At 44.0% G+C, this 17197-nt stretch overlaps 1 protein-coding gene across 3 annotated transcripts in view; it reads left to right on the forward strand.

Moving 5' to 3' along the window:
• PDE9A (phosphodiesterase 9A) overlaps positions 1–17197 on the forward strand; it is a 71190-nt gene extending 53993 nt beyond the window's left edge. For all 3 annotated transcript variants that reach the window (XM_083437361.1, XM_083437363.1, XM_083437362.1), the window contains 9 exons: positions 1082–1186; positions 3225–3307; positions 3965–4121; positions 5711–5824; positions 7288–7392; positions 8519–8647; positions 9078–9173; positions 12377–12451; positions 13077–17197. In XM_083437361.1, coding sequence (XP_083293487.1) covers positions 1082–1186; positions 3225–3307; positions 3965–4121; positions 5711–5824; positions 7288–7392; positions 8519–8647; positions 9078–9173; positions 12377–12427 — 840 coding nt within the window. In that variant the 3' untranslated portion in view covers positions 12428–12451; positions 13077–17197. The remainder of the gene's footprint in view (positions 1–1081; positions 1187–3224; positions 3308–3964; positions 4122–5710; positions 5825–7287; positions 7393–8518; positions 8648–9077; positions 9174–12376; positions 12452–13076) is intronic.

The following is a 17197-nucleotide window of genomic DNA, read 5'->3' on the forward strand; positions in this document are numbered from 1 at the left end:
TCTGACACCATCCAATACTGACATCAGTCAATCCCTTCTTTAAACAAAAAACTTAAATAAGCAACCCAATCAACAGTTGTATCCAAATTAAAATGCCTGGTGTCAAGTGGCAACATTTATTATTAGTATCAACAATAACAACAACAAGAAGAAGCTTATCATCAAAAGTATGACTTGTTTATCTGAAATGTCTCATATGCCATCAATTTGCATCACTTTTGCTTTGAGCTGTATCCATTAATTAAACTTAGCTTGCATTTGCAACAACATCCAAATGAGCTGAAAAATCATTCAGCAATTATACTACCTAATGAGCAACTTTATAAAGATAAAAAATAATACCTGCCTGCGCCCTGTCTCGCCAGAGTGGTGCATGCTCTGGGTATCTCTCGCTTGGACTACTGCAATGCGCTCTATGTGGAGCTACCTTTGAAGGTGACTCAGAAACTACAACTAATCCAGAATGTGGCAGCTAGACTGGTGACTGGGAGTGGCTGCTGAGACCATATAACACTGGTCCTGAAAGACCTACATTGGCTCCCAGTACGTTTCCGAGCACAATTCAAAGTGTTGGTGCTGACCTTTAAAGCCCTGAATGGCCTCGGCCCAGTAGACCTGAAGGAGTGTCTCCACCCCCATTGTTCTGTAACCAACAAAGTTGTGGCCTTAATTCACCTAAAATACTGGTGCTGTCCATGTGTCTCATTATTCAGAAAATGGGGGAGGGCTCGGGGCCTTGACACACAATGGAAAGGAACAAAACACGTGCACAAGTTGGTCTTTTCATCAATATTTTAACTCTTTACCTACATGGTGGAGGTCACAGTGCCAATGGGAGTGTCCAAAACTGAGAAAAACAACAAAGTGAGTACAGCAGCAACAGGGGAGAGGGGAGAAGAAGAAATAAGAGGAAGAGTCAACCTTCTCCTTATTTCTGCAGCGCCCAGTTACCTTATTAGCATGGCATGGGCTTGTAAAGCACAGATTCCAAGGGGCTATAATAATAGCATCAAAGTGTTGGTTGGGAGGATTAAATGCCAAATGCTTGTTTTCCTTATAAATTTCTCCCTTTTTGTTTTAGCTGTGTATTCATGACAATTACAGAAACAATCCATTCCATAATTTTCGACATTGCTTCTGCGTTACCCAGATGATGTACAGCATGATCTCTCTCTGCAGTCTCCAGGTGTGTCTTTCTCTGGCTGCATTGGCTTTCTCTCTCTCTAGTCCTCCCCACACACACATTGTGAAATCAATAGTCTTCTACCTGTAATAATGTATTTTATCCAGAAGTTATGGTTGTTGATTATTGAAAGACATGTAGTTGTGCCAGGGAAGCCACCATTTTTAATCTGTTGGCATTTGAAAGGAGAACCAAAGGGTGAATGAAATGAGTTGGGATAGCTCGGTAGGTAGAGCATGGGACTCTTAATTTCAGGGTCATGGGTTCGAGCCCCACTTTGGACAAAAGATTCCTGCATTGCAGGGGGTTGGACCAGATGGTCTTCATGGTCCCTTCCACCCTACAATTCTATGAACTGAAGCATAGAAATCTTGGCAAGTGCAGGAGTTCCTGAATATGTAAACCTGGAATGCTCCACGAGAGGTTGTAGGCCCACAGCATAATTCTGATTGGGCTCCACACCTTACTGAAGCCCCCACCAGGTTTGAAATACATTTAACTCAGTGGTTCCCAGCCTTTGTTTGGCCATGCCCCACCTAAGCATCTCTAAAATCCTGATGCCCAGCCCCTGTGAACTCCTATTCAGGTGGGGGAAGCCTAAAAGGCCATTCACTGTCATTCTCAAATTGCTTCCCTTAAAAATCAAATTGCCCCCCTGTAGGGTGTGTGCCCCACCTTGGGAACCACGGATTTAACTAGATGATACCCCAAATACATGATTGCATTGTATGTTGATAGAGAGAGAGAGAGATTTTTAAAATGGCAGCAGTGGTGGACCCTGATCCAGATCAGAACCATGGCATGGGCGAGAGGGATTAACTCCTGCCCTGTGCCATTTCCCCCAATGAACACCACCACCCCTGCTTGTGCCCATAGCTGTTAATTCCCAAGGCAAATAGCATAATCGATCTCACTGCACTGTCCAACTTGGAATCAGGGCTCCCTGCAGCTGCTTTTTTAAAATGACAATACTATATGGCATATTTAACTTATCTATCTTGGCTTCCTCTTCCATCCAGCTTCAGTGTGGACAAAGTGCCTTAACTTCTTCTTGCACCTAAGTCGGAGGAAGGGATACCAAGGCTGTACTTCTGCCCTTGCTGAAGTTGGTAGGAAGGTAAAGGCAAGGAACTTTGGCCTTCATGTTGTCCTCCCCTGTACAGCAAAACTGGCGATGGTGTCTAGCTAGTGACGATCCAAACCTGAACAGCTTGACTGTGGGTGGTTTTCCCCCTCCCTGCCCAGTTAGACACAATATTAGGAAACTGACCCTTGCTAATAAAAACAATATTTGGGTTCTTACCTCTGCTGGGTGGAGGTCAATTTTCATAAACAGATTAAAAAGGTAAAGGTACCCCTGCCCGTACAGGCCAGTCTTGACAGACTCTAGGGTTGTGCGCCCATCTCACTTAAGAGGCCGGGGGCCAGCGCTGTCCGGAGACACTTCCAGGTCACGTGGCCAGCGTGACATTGCTGCTCTGGCGAGCCAGAGCCGCACACGGAAACGCCGTTTACCTTCCCGCTAGTAAGCGGTCCCTATTTATCTACTTGCACCCGGGAGTGCTTTCGAACTGCTAGGTTGGCAGGCGCTGGGACCGAACGACGGGAGCGCACCCCGCCGCGGGGATTCGAACCGCCGACCTTTCGATCGGCAAGCCCTAGGCGCTGAGGCTTTTACCCACAGCGCCACCCGCGTCCCCTGCATGAAATGCCCAAGTAAATAGCTTTTTATAATTAACACAAATCTTGGCATAATTTCTTACAAGATGAGAAACCTTTGACTTTAAATTAAATTTAGCCACTATTGTGCAAGCTCCAATTTCTCTATTCCATCCTGTTGTTCATTATGCATCAGAGGCAAGGTTGAAGACTTCACTGTTGTCGTCATTATAGATTTAGTCTAAGTTGCAATGCATGTAGTTATTAAACTGTGCGCTGAACCCTAGTTAGAACCGCACATCTTGAAATGTTAGATATGATTTCTTTATTATAAAAGCTGTTTTAATTTATGAAGATGCATTTTCTTCTTCTTCCTGCTTAGGTAAAGCTTTCTCAAATGGATATCTTAATACTAATGACTGCATCAGTGTGTCATGATCTGGATCACCCAGGATATAACAACACGTATGTATCCTTTGTGTGTGTGAAAAGAATGATTAGGAATGTAAAGTACTAAGAGAAAGTGTCCGGTGCTGCCCAGGATAGTGTAATTTGTGAGTTTGGGCCCATCACACACAAAAATTGGCAGAGTCACGCCATCTTTGCCCAACATCAAAACATCAATGAAGACTGCTGCCCCCACTTCATGAATTTGCATGCCATATTTGACAGTGATGTTATAAAGAGGCGGCTGAACCTATAAATAACAGGTGGACAGAACAGACAAACCACTTTCCAAAATATATAGTAGATATTCGGGCAAATGCAGACCAAAAATAAAACCTGAGAAATTTCTTTTGGCATAAACTTTCTTGAGATAGAGCTACCTTTGACATGCACCTGACAGGGTGGGCTTTGGATCAGAAAAGCTTATGCCACACATTGTTTATGTTTTTAAGGGTACCACACAAAACTCTTCAAGGTTTTGTTACGAGAACAGACTAACATGACTATCCCTTTGGAATTTGTCTCATTTAAAAAAGGCTTCACTTGGATGTGGGAGAGGCTCTCACATCTAGGAGTTCAGAATCACACAAATTTCAAATTGCCTTCAAACTACAGATGAGTACCTTCCCTTTGGGCTGCTTGTGCATTTCTTTCTATGTGTTTCCTTCACACCAGGTACCAAATTAATGCACGAACAGAGCTTGCTGTGCGCTACAATGACATTTCCCCGCTGGAGAACCATCACTGTGCTGTGGCTTTCCAGATCCTTGCACAGCCAGAATGCAACATTTTGTCCCATGTTGATAAGGAGCAGTTCAAACGGATTAGGCAGGTATGGGTCAGAAAGATGTGGCAAAGTTCCTGTCAATGTGCATTATTGTCAGAGAGCATCTGCTATTATTAATGAAATGCTTGGGCTCAGTCATGAGACGTGGAGCAAACGTAAAGTACAGTGGTACCTCGGGTTACGAACCTAATTCAATCCGGAGGTCCGTTCTTAACCCGAAACTGTTCTTAACCTGAGGCACGCTTTCGCTAACGGGGCCTCCCACCAGCACGCAATTTCCGTTCTCATCCTGGGGCAAAGTTTGTAACCCAAGGTACTACTTCTGGGTTGGTAGAGTTTGTAACCCTAAGTGTTTGTAACCCAAAGCGTTTGTAACCCGAGGTAGCACTGTATAGAGTGCCTATGAGCTTGTCGAGAGTGAATCCCACCATTCAAAACCTTTACAACCAGACCCCCAAAATCTATAATTAGGTCAAATTGATAGGCAGTCTTAAACCTCAGCATCTCTTGTTCGAGAAAATAAGCCAAACCTAGTGAAATAAGCATCTCCTGTATGATGGCCACAAACTGTTCTTTTATATTGTGATGTTCTGGTGTTCTTGTTTTGATTCTTTTAATAAAATGTACTTGTAACTTTTTGTAAAGCTCTGAGAACCTGTTGAAGGGCAGGATATAAATAAAATAAAAGACGCGGGTAGCACTGTGGTCTAAATCCCTAAGCCTCTTTGGCTTGCCGATTAGAAGGTCAGCAGTTCAAATTAACGTGACAGGGTGAGATCCCATTGCTTTCTCCCAGCTTCTACCAACCTAGGCATTTGAAAGCAGTGCAAGTAGATAAATAGGTACCACAGCAGCGGCATTTCCATGCACTCTGGTTTCTGTCACAGTGTCCTGTTACTGTAGAAGCAGTTTAGTCATGCTGGCCACATGGCCCAGAAAGCTGTCTGTGGACAAACACCAGCTCCCTTGGCCTGAAAGCGAGATGAGCGCCACACCCCATAATTGCCTTTGACTGGACTTAACTGTCCAGGGGTCCTTTACCTTTTATCTATAAATAAAATAAATGTCTTTCCCCACCAATTTGAATATCGCATATACCTTGATCAAATTGCCTAAGAACACTGATACGTTTTTTCAGTGTTGAGGCTCTTGGTTTTAAACACCAAATGTTTTCATTTTTGTAAAAGCAAGCTTGGGACTCCCAATTCTGAATCAGGGGCATAGTAAGGAAGGTCATATCTTTCCCTCCTTGCACCTTGGCCCCAGTCTAGAACACACACAGTAGCTATTAGCTATGGGGAAGGAAACTTAAAAGCTTGACAAATTAAGCCCGCAGGTTTCCCATTGTGTGGCTAAGAGCAGTTCTAGGGAGCATCTGAACTGAGGCTTCTCAGTGTGCCTCTCCTTTCCAGAAGACAAAACAAATGCACAGCTTGGCTTTTATCTCTAGAGTTTTCTCCTGCTCCCCAGCATCTTCGTAGAGTCCAAAAAAAAGTGTGAGAACTTGGTACAAAACTGTTAAATGGGTAAATTGTTGGAGTGGAGGGGAAGCATAGATGAAGTAGTGGCATTTCTACCTTAAGAAATATACCGTAAATGTCTTACAATATTGCTGGTTGGTTTGTTTCACATAGGGGATAATTACATTAATCCTAGCAACAGACATGGCAAGGCACGCTGAAATTTTGGACGCTTTCAAAGAAATACTGGACAAGTTTGACTATTCAAATGAGGAGCATGTGACCCAGGTAAGACAATATTCTGTTTTCAGATGTTAAAGGGGGGCAAAGTGGGGGACAGGAAAAACAGCCTGAGTCAAACAATGCCAGTGAGGGGGGCGCCACCAGGGGACGCATTGGAAGATGGCCGACAATAACATCTCTCCGACCCACTCGAGGTAATTAAGAGGTTGATATGGGAGTATGCAGCCTCCCTTGTTGCCCCAAGAAAATGGGGAACACTGCCTTGCCTGCTGTGTCCATAATTTACCCCCAGATTCGAAAGAAGGGGGTGAGGGCACTAGGCACGAAGCCCTCGGGTGGGTCCGGCTCTCCCGGACGCTGTCTCTGATCGTGCACTGGCTGCATCAGCTCAAAATATATAATTGGAAATAGAAGCAAATGCACATATTTCAAGTGAAGAAAGGGAGTGAAGACTGCTAATTGAAGTGACCTCTGTGAAACGAGAGTGATGGGTTGGATTTAATGGAATATAATATAAAGAAAATACATCAAAGGTTCAGGTTTTTTTATTTTCTTCTATGTGATTAACCAATAACCCCTCCCCAAGAAAGAACTGTCACATAACTGACCTAAGCAGGATGATTAAAAACTGTGTGGAAATGATTTACTACCAAAAGTTTGGCTTATGAGATCGAGAAAAGAACAAGGGCTTTTGATGACGCAGCAACAAAAAGGGAGTCGCCATCTTGACAGGTCTTGTTGAAAGATTTGTGATCGGGAGGAGGAAGCTTTGTTTTCATATTGGATTCCTGGCAGAACCTCCTCGAGGGCTGAGAAAGGGTGTGACAGACCTGTGAAAAGTTAACAAGTAGACGGCAAGAATGTTTTTCTTTATGGAAGCGATGAAATGCGGTAGCCGTCTGAAATATGACTCTTGGACGAACGGAAAATCCACACAGGAATACAAATTTGTTTCAACCCACTTGGGAGACTATCAGAGGCCACAAAGAGAGAGGAAAAATATATGAAAATAATTAGAAGAGATGTGGAAAACAACAAGAAAGGATTGGACAGAATTGTGAACATTATTTGGACAGATTTGTGGACTTTTAAAGCAGCAGCAACAAGAGGATTGGATCCCTTTCGGAACTTGAAATATGGGTACCCCCAACAAAAATTTAAAATTCGGCTTTGTAATTTGGAATTTATGTGATTTGATTTGATTTGATTTGATTGGTCTGTTAATAAAAAATATTTTAAAAAAACAACAATGCCAGTGTGGAGGCACCAATGTGGGGGTGTCACAGGGCATGTCATGTAGCAGGAGTAGAAGCTGAAAGTTCAGCACAAATACAGTACAAATGCACTTTAATAGCAAGAACAGCTTATTGCTGTGTACAGCCACAGCTGGAGGTGCCCTTATTTTCAGTGCTGACATCTCACTGAGAAATGAAGGAAACATTGCCCGGTAATAAGTGCAGGTAAACATGGCAGATTTCTTACCACACTGTAAAATGCTCTCCTTTCAGCTAAAGATGGTCCTGATCAAATGCTGTGATATCTCCAATGAAGTTCGCCCAATGGAAGTGGCAGAGCCATGGGTAGACTGCTTATTAGAGGAGTATTTTATGCAGGTAAGGGTACACCCAGTGGAACTGCCACAGTAGTTCATGTTTCAATACAACAGAGTTATCCAGTAACAATGCCTGACTTTCTAGGTCCACCAAGATGAAAGACCCTTTCTCAGCAGGGTCTTGAAAGTGTGTCATTCTGATGGTGTACTTTGAATAAAAGTGACTGTAATTGACTGTAATTTGTAGCCTAAAAGGGCAATCACAGCCCAGAAATGCAAATGTTAGCAGATTGCTGCCTGTTTTCTCTAACAGGGCTGTTTTTAGGAGTTAACTCAGCATGTAAACCATTTTGAAACCAAACAGGGACAAGGACTTTGTAGAAAATGTCAGCTAAATAAGCAGCACCATGTAGGTTAAGTTTGGATTATTTATATCTGTGACTTTGAACCATTCATGACTAAGCCTATTAGAACTGAAAAGGCTTAGTCATGATTTTAAAGAGAAAGGCGAAAAGAAAAGAAAAGAAAAGAAAGGGCTGTGATCATTTCAAAAGGACAATCTCATTAGTGTTGGAAAAAAGCGCCTTATGGTGCCACATCGTTATCATTTCTTACCGGATTTCATTTGGAGATGACTGCAGGAAGTAACAAAAAAAAGTAGCAGTCCACTTGCCCTCTCGAATCCGTCAACACGATGTGTATATACAAGCTGTGGCAGCTGGCATCACACCAAGTAAGGCTTGATCGTGATCGGCAGCACAAAAAGGCAGTTCTATTTTTTCTTGATTTAACATGTTCCCAGTGTGGAAATTTTAAAATACAGCCAAAAAGCCATTGAATAATAGCAGAAAGAGCAAAAGATGAAAGAATGTTCAGTTTGCCCTTCATTCATTTGCAGAGCAATCCTACACTGTGTTCAATGGGCCTTACTTCCAGATAAGTACACATAATCTTCCCTGCTGAGAACCCCCAGAAGATGTCTCTGCCACCCTCCCACTTTTCCTCCAATGCCCCAAATTTCTGTAGATCTGAAAATCTTTCGGCTGCATTTTTCAAAAATAAAAAAAATCTTTAAAATAATCCAGCATAAACAGGTCACACATAATAACCAATTATATCATTCCAAATTAGATAAATATTGACCACTGGTTTGAATTTACTTAATGTATTGCTACACTTTGTCCTAGAGTGACCGGGAAAAGTCCGAAGGCCTTCCGGTGGCCCCTTTCATGGACCGAGACAAAGTGACCAAACCTACAGCACAGATAGGCTTCCTGAAGTTTGTTCTTATCCCAATGTTTGAAACTGTAACAAAGGTAAGGTCAAGAAGTTGATTGATCAAAAGCCCTTGGATCAAGTGCATTTTCTCATAGCTTTTTTGAGGGGTGCAAGAACCCCAAATCCACTTTAATTGCACAACCTGGATTTCCTGGTAAGCAACTGAAACCCACCCACAGAAAAACAATTGTTTGGAAACACCCAATGTGATTAGCAAGCATCTCATAGGTGTTTACAAGTAAAATACAACTTGAAGGGATGGAAGGCTATGTCTTCCAGGCCCAGCTACAAATCCACCACAAGGAAAAACTTGCCATTAGCATGCATAGGAGTGGGGGGGGGGGGCGGTACTAACATTCCAGGCTTTTAATAGCTCATTTATACAATGCTAGCATGCTGAATTTTTCTCATTTCAAAACACATAGTTATTGGAAACAATTTTAGTTTAGCTTTCTTGCTTTGTTTTAGCTTTTTCCAGAGGTTGAAGAAGTATTGCTCCAACCACTTTGGGAATCCAGGGATCGCTATGAGGAGCTGAAGCAAATAGATGATGCTGTGAAAGAGGTAAGACAAGCTTCTGTTTGTGGGATTAACAAAGACAACTGCAGAGGCTGAAAAGGCAACACCCAGACTCCCTTAGATGAATCAGGATTTTGAGGTTTTTCTTGCAAGAATTCTCCTAATACAACACATTTTATATGCCATTTTCACAAATATATGCATTTTTGCACATACTTGCCCAACCATATGCATTTTGTGTGCATTATTTGTTTCAAGAAATGCAATACAAAATTCATATAAATGCAAATTTTATAGAAGTGCAAATTTTGAAGGATAGCTGTGCTTCAGTCACATATTTTGCAAACGAGAAGATCTTCTAACTTCACTTACAACTGTGCTTGATAAAACAGGCTTTGTGATTTTCACGCTTGTCAGGGCTGGCTCCGGGTCCCAGCTCACCAAGGACCAACGCTAGCCGATAGTATATTATCAAAGTCTTTATTGAAGAATAGTTTCCATTTCAAAGCCTCAGCGTCCCAGCTCTACGTCTGAACTTTAGACCGGCGAAGCTCCATCTGAGTCTTCCCCCCCTGCGCACCAGTTTAACACTCTAATCTTACTCCACCTCTTCCTTCTCTCTCTCTTCCTCTGGGTCCTACTACCCCCCGGTGTCTCCTCCCTCCTGGACTCTTCTGAAGCAGATGTTGAGCCCTCTGACTCTTCCCCCTCTCTTCGGCGGGCTTTAGGACCTGGCTCCCTACCCGGGCTGCCCACCTTGCCGCCTTCCTGTACATTTGAACTTGGCGCGCGCGCGCGTTTAACTTTCCTGATGACCGTTTCCTCGCTCCCTGCCGAGGGTGTGGTCGCTCCTGCCTCACGTTCTCCCGCTGCCCGCGCGCCACCTGATCCCGATGCTTGGGACTCCTCCCCCCTACTGCCCTCTGGGGGGGACGCTGGTCCGGATTTCCAGCTGCTACTCTCTGAGTCCCCTCTGGCCCCTTCTTCCTGAGGTGCCCCCCTGGGCACTCCCCTTGCCCTGACCATGGGGGCCCCTTTCTGTGAATCTTCCGAGTCACTGGAGAGACTCAGAGACCTTGGACTGCTGTCTTCGCTGACATTTCCTTCAGACTCCTCCTCCTCGCTCTCCATTTCCTCCCTCTCCTGTGACTCTGCTCCTGAACCCCTGACATCCATCCCCCCCTCGAAGCCCCCGTTCCCCCCTCCCCCTCCTCCGGCGGGGGTGCTGGGTGCTCCGTCGTTGTGGGGGTGAATGGCGGATACAGTTCGTCCCCCGTGGCGTGCATCCATCCGTATAAGTCCGGTTCGTCCTCCTTGTCCTCGCCGACCTCGATCTCCTCTGCTTCCATCTCCGTGCCGCCATGCTCGAACCCAACGTCCTCCCCCAGCCTGTCCATGTCCATCTCACCCTCGGTGTCCTCTGGGTCCGTTGCCCGCCAAGGACCCCTCAGCCACCTCCTGCTCCACCGCTCCTCTCCTCGATCGTCCCACCAAAACGAGCGGTCTGAGGCAAACCCCGAGGGCGAGCCCTCCGGGGAACGTGTTTCCGTTGCTGGTTCCTCGTCCGAGGTGAACCCCTGGAAGGTGCTGGTTGAAAGCGTGGGTGTGAAAAGCCAGTCGTCGAAATACTCGGCTGGCATGGGCCTGTGTGGGAACAAGGCATGAAACTCCTCCTTGAGCAGAGGCTCGTTCAGGGCATAGTCCGGCACCCAACGGTTGGCGCTGGCCGGGGTACCTTCACTGGCGAGCAAGTATTCTACTCCCTCTTCCCCCCATCTCGAGTCTAAAATCTCTGTGACCTGGTTGATGGGCTCCCTTCCTGGCGACTCCCTCCTTGGGGGGGTCACTGGTCCGGATTTCCAGCTGCTACTCTCTGAGTCCCCTCTGGCCCCTTCTTCCTGAGGTGCCCCCCTGGGCACTCCCCTTGCCCTGACCATGGGGGCCCCTTTCTGTGAATCTTCCGAGTCACTGGAGAGACTCAGAGACCTTGGACTGCTGTCTTCGCTGACATTTCCTTCAGACTCCTCCTCCTCGCTCTCCATTTCCTCCCTCTCCTGTGACTCTGCTCCTGAACCCCTGACAACGCTGAAGCAAAGATTCCTACATTCTTATGTGTAATGCTATAATGCCCTCTGGAAGGAAGCCACCACAGGTTCCCTTCGATGCCAATAAAACAGGGATGTACAAATTTCATGAATTAATTGGTTCATTTAAGCATAGTAGCATAGCACTTCTGGTAATAAGGCAACTAATAGGAAAATGATGCATGCAAAGCAGAACACATGCGGAGCAAATTATAGCTCTCCTTTGTCAAGTGCTTGTGGCTCCTGCTGAGGCAGTCAAATGGCCTTTGGCTCGCAGTGGCAAAGAATGAAGACAGAGCAGTCCTTCTGAGTGGCAGAGGGTAAGCTAGCCATGGACAGACAAGCCTGCTTTTTGCTTTTCAGCATTGGCCCCAAATGATGCCCACTGTTTCACCTTGTAATTTTTTCACTATGGGCTTTTCATTCTCCTACCTTTATTGATCTGACTTCATTCCAAGCTAGATTTTTATAGCGATCATGTTCCATTTCTTCCCATCTCACGAGAGCTCCACAAGATCTTACCAGAAGGTACTGCCACACAACTCCAGTAAGGCTTCAGCAGTGGGGCAGGAGACAGGGGCAGCAGCTTCCCGTTTTGCCTCGGGTAGAAGAGTTTGGATTTGATATCCCACTTTATCACTACCAAAGGAGTCTCAAAGCGGCTAACAATCTCTTTTTCTCTTCCTCCCCCACAACAAACACTCTGTGAGGTGAGTGAGGCTGAGAGACTTCAGAGAAGTGTGACTAGCCCAAGGTCACCCAGCAGCTGCATGTGGAGGAGTGGGGACGTGAACCCGGTTCACCAGATTACGAGTCCACCACTCTTAACCACTACACCACACTGGCTCTCTTGGGTGGCAAAACGGGATGGGCCACCCCTACTCAAAAGGCAGTTCACACTCTCATGCATTCCCCACTGGTGCCTACATGTGTTGGGTACCCAGAGGAAACAACCAGAGAGAAAAATAACAGTTCCTGTACACCCACCAGTGATGCTGCAGATCCTATGGGGCACATTGTAAGGAAACTCCACTGAAACGAACAGATTTCATGCACTGATGATCATATTTGCTGGGTTGTGCCAATGACTCGGTGGCTGCTATATTGACAAATCAGATGCCTCATGACTGCCATTGTTAATTATTCCATTGTACTCTTAACTAGTTACAGAAGAAGAAGAACGAAAGTTTGGCAATCGGAAGCAAGGAGAAGTGAAAAGCAAAGGCAAGGCACATCAGGGTAATTATCCCTCTTTAAAGGATACTTTCACATTAAGAAACATGGTGACAACATTTAAAACATTATATAGAAAATTGCCTATGGCATGAGGTGTTTTCAGCAAATAAATTGATAAAATCCAGCTAATTTCTCTGCAATATATTGAACATATGCTTGTGAAAAACAAAATAAAATAGAATTGTAATGCATTTTTGACCAACTGTTTATACAATATAAAACCAGTAATAAAAAGCAGAGAGAGAGAGCGCTCTCTCGAATTGTTAGGAGAGTCCTAGTCCCCTCACAGAACTACAATTTCCAGAGTTCCCCAAGAAGAGGGATTGATTGTTAAAGCACTCTGGGAATTGTAACCCCGTGAGGCAAATAAAGGTCTCTCAACAACTTCCAGCAGCCTTAACAAACTACAGCTTCCATAATTCCTTGTGGGAAGCTATGGCTCTTTAAAGTGGTCTCTTAGTGCTTTAAATGTATGGTGCAAATGTTGCCAAATAGGGATTACCACAGTTGCTGTGAGTGTGGCTTAAAAGGTGTGCTGAATCAGCACGTCTGAGCCCTGCCAAAAATTATTCTGAGTGGATGAGACCTCATTCTTTGGGCTCTAATGATGTTTGTATTTTAATTCCAGCATTATAATGGACACAAAGATCCTTTAGAGGTTTGCCAAGTCTAGCTAAGCATCATGGGATTGCACAGCACTGACGGAGGATGAGACTGAACAGCTGACACTGCCACAAGCACTTTTTCCAAGTTCCTTTTTTATATAAAAAAAGAACCCTAGTATTTATCCTTATGGATGCAGACAATAAGGAATCTCTGCTGTTGTACATTTTTTTAAAGAAAAAGTAATCTTCTAAATAATATATTCTTATACCAAAAAATGGCTGCTGTAATTATTCTCTTTTTAAGATTTTATATGTCGTCTTCTTCTTTTTTTTAACTGGTTGTCATATGGAGATGTATTGGGGGAAATTGTACTTTTTAAGCAAGTTGCTTTAGAAATCTTTAGAAATGTAGTTTTGTGTAGCGTTAAAATAACAACAATTTATATCAATATGTCTGTGTACTATTTAGAAGTGTCACCTTGCCAAGGGATTTGACAAAACCAATAGCAAGCTGAGAAGCTTAATCTTCTCTGGTCAGCAACTATTCGCCAGGAAAACCCTTCAGGAGGGAGGGTGAAATGATAGATAGCCCAGTCCCTCAGCCCTGCCGCCCTAGTCCCTCTTTGCATATACTGTTCCCCCTTTTGTTTTGGGGTCAGTAACTGAGGGGTACAGATGATGGTCCTTTGGAGAGACAGATGTGGCCTACAGGTTTCCAGTTACCTTATCCCTGAGCACTGAGAGAATTGAAAAGGCCCCCAAGTATGTTATGAACATGAAGCAGTTCCTGTTGCCAAAGCTTGACAGGTCTAGCACTGTAAACTGCTTGGAGAGGAACTCAAATTTCAGAGGAACCAGGACTAAGCTAATCTGCGTTCCTTCTTGGAAGAGTGGAGTAGAAATGTAATAAATAGCTAACTCTTCAACAAAGAAGATATTTTCACAAGTTTTTTTTATTTTACTTTATTTACATTTCCTGCATCATGTTCTGGTTTAATGAATGGGGCATCTCAACTAATCAGCTAACCGAAAACTCTGATAAACTGGCATTATATTTGCCTACACATACATTGGCAAGAATCTAGTCTAGATTTGACTAGATGCTATGTACAACTGAGATTTGTTTAATGAAGGCTCTATAATTATTATATTTTTCTGTGGAGAATATATCATACACACTGTGCCTGAGAAGGGTCTGTGATGGTGAGGGACTACTAGCATGTGTTTTCCATGCTTACAGTTTGAGATTCAGTCTCTGAAACCTGCACAATTAGAAGGGTCTTCAGATGTAGAGCTAGGAAAAACTTTTGCATGTGGCCTTCAAGACCTATTTGGGCAGATTAATACAGCGCTTAAATTCACATGGCAGCTTTTATTGGACAATAGCTGGCAGCCATTTTGCTTGGATGGGAATTGCTAAGGTGAATGCTGACAGTGTGCCTTTTTAATACCGAACAATGAGAGTTTGGGACCAATGTATCCAACTGAAATGGGCATGGGTTGTTGCTCCCAGCTTACAGAAAGGAACGTCGGGCATGAAGAAACTACAGTGGTACCTTCGTTTAAGAACAGTCCTGTTTACGAACAATTTGGTTTACAAACTCTGCAAAACCGGAAATAGTGTCCAGGTTTGCGAACTTTACCTCAGTCTAAGAACGGAATCCAAACGGTGGAAGGGCACCAGCAGCGGGAGGCCTCATTAGGGAAGTGTGCCTCAGTTTATGAATGGTTTCGGATTAAGAACGGACTTCCAGAACAGATTAAGTTCGTAAACTGAGGTACCACTGTAATCTGGTTTGTGCAAGGTCCCCTAGAAAGCCTGTGACTTAAGTGCCAGCAACTAGGGTGCCCTGAGCATTCACATTCAGAACCACAGAAGGATTGTTGTGCAAAAGAGAGGACTGGGGAATCCTACATCTGGTGAAATTTCCCTTTCTATTCTCTTAGTTCTCCCAAAGTCTAGAGACACATCAGTATTCAAGTACGAGCCAAGGGAGATATCCTTTGGTGCAACTTATAGTCTTGTATGCCTTCCACAGCAGCCTGTTGAAAATGTACTTGGAAGTAAAGCACAATACGCAAAATGAAAGGTGTGGCTTATGAAAGATGCCTTGGATTTGCTCTGGGAGAAATGTAAGAAATCCCGTTGCACCTCTATGTACTATTCATGTATGTATATGTTTTAAATGGAGTATGCACTGTAATTTCTACATAGGCTTTTGTTCGGTTGCTTTTAAAGTGAGTTTATAAATCTAGAGTAATGCATAAGGAAGGTGTTGCCATCCAAGGAAGCTTGTGTCTCCGTTTGAAGGGCACATGTACCCAAGCCATATGCCTGTGAGCTGCAGAGCTGCTTTCTGAATCTCAGTTTGGATTGTAAAAGAAATTGTGTAGGTGGGTGCTCAGACTTTCTTCCATGCAAAACAGGAGATATCTTGCTAACACTCAGGCTTCCTTTACCAAAGGATGTCAGTGACTAACACCTGGCTCTCCAGCACTGAATAATAATCGTGCCACCTTTATGTGTGACAAAACATTTTGGAACAGCAAACCTTTACTCTTGTATTGTTTGTGTGTAGATGTTTTTTTCTTGGTGATGATAGCTCTACAATATGTATTTTGGGAGATGGTCCATTACTGCATTTTGATCCATTTCTGTTGACCAGAAATACTGTTCGATCTGCTATGAAATCCACATGGGATGTGGACAGGCATCCTTAACCAGATCTAGTAACTTTCTAAGCATTCTTCTTCCTGAGTCACACAACTGAAGAAGCAAGCCGCAGATGAAATCTCTCTAGTTTATTACATGCTGTTTGAAGGCACCTGTTTATTGAGTGAACAAAATTTATTATTCCAAAGTGTTGTAATTTCTTTTTCAAACAGAAGTAGAATAAATCTGATATTGTCTTTAGCATGGTTGCATTCCTGACATTTGTCAAATGTCCCTGAACTGCTGCTATTGTCATCGCAGTATACAAATCAATGTACGTGGAGAGGAGGATCATTAGCTCAGACTTAGTGCACAGTGGGGAATTAGCTATCCAAACAAAAATCCAAAACTGAGAATCAAAGAAAACACAAAATAGAAAGATTGGTTACTGTTTGTGTTGTTACAAAAATAAGACGTTGGTTATTCCAGTTGAACTAGCAGTTCTGGCATTACATCTACCAAGTGGTAGAGATTGGATGGATCTAATATCAAGTATAAAGAGAGAGAGAGAAGTACAAAAGGTGCTAGACAGACATGCATGGAGCTGGGTAAAGAGAGGAGTTAGAATGCAAATACTACATTACTGCAGTGCCTTGTGAGCACCTGCATGAGAGCTAAAAGGAAAGACGGAGGGAGGGAAAGAGAAGCTGAAGCACAAGCATCACTTATTCCAAGGAAGTAGGCGGCCTTCCACCCTACCAGTTCAGTAGGCAGTAGTTCCCACGGGCTTCTAGTACAGTAGAAATAAAATTACCGTACGTTTCCATGTATAAGCAAGTTTTTTTTTACTGTAAAATAATGTTCAAAATGGGGGGTCGTCTTATACATGGATAGTGCAGATGGGAATGAGCGATTGGTTGCAGGAGCTTGTCAGCGGCGATTGTGTGTGTGATTGGTGGCTGCGGCAAGGGCTGATGTGGATTGGCTGCTGCTGTGGCAATTGGGCTGATGATTGGTGGCTGCGGCAAGGGCTACTGTGGACTGACTACTGCTGTGGCAATTGGGCAATCCCCTCCCAAAAAACCTGAAAAAACCTGGGAACTCCCTGTGACGTTAACATGAGAGCGCTGGAAGTGAAATAGTTAAACAGGTTACCCAATCAGAACCCAGGGGGTGGAGTCAGAGGGACTATAAAACCAGCTCTGGGAGGGGTGAAGGGGAGTGTTCGTTGGGTGGTTGGTTGGAGTGGGAGTGAATTGGGATAGAGTCTGTGGGTAGGTTGAGTCAGTGTAGTGAAATAAGCTGAGTCAGGAACAGTTAGGGGCTAGGAAGACAAGTAAATATCTGAGAGGTGGTTTAGTGAGTGAGAGCAGGTAGCGGAAGTTATAGGTCTGGATAGGCACCCCATGATTGTAATGGACCGATACCGTTTATGAAACCACACGCTTGTTAAACTGCAATAAATAAACAGAAGTTTATGTTCCAATTTAA

The sequence above is a fragment of the Podarcis tiliguerta genome (genome assembly GCF_965153285.1).
Source record: "Podarcis tiliguerta genome assembly, chromosome: 4".
In the NCBI taxonomy this organism is placed as follows: Eukaryota; Metazoa; Chordata; class Lepidosauria; order Squamata; family Lacertidae; genus Podarcis; species Podarcis tiliguerta.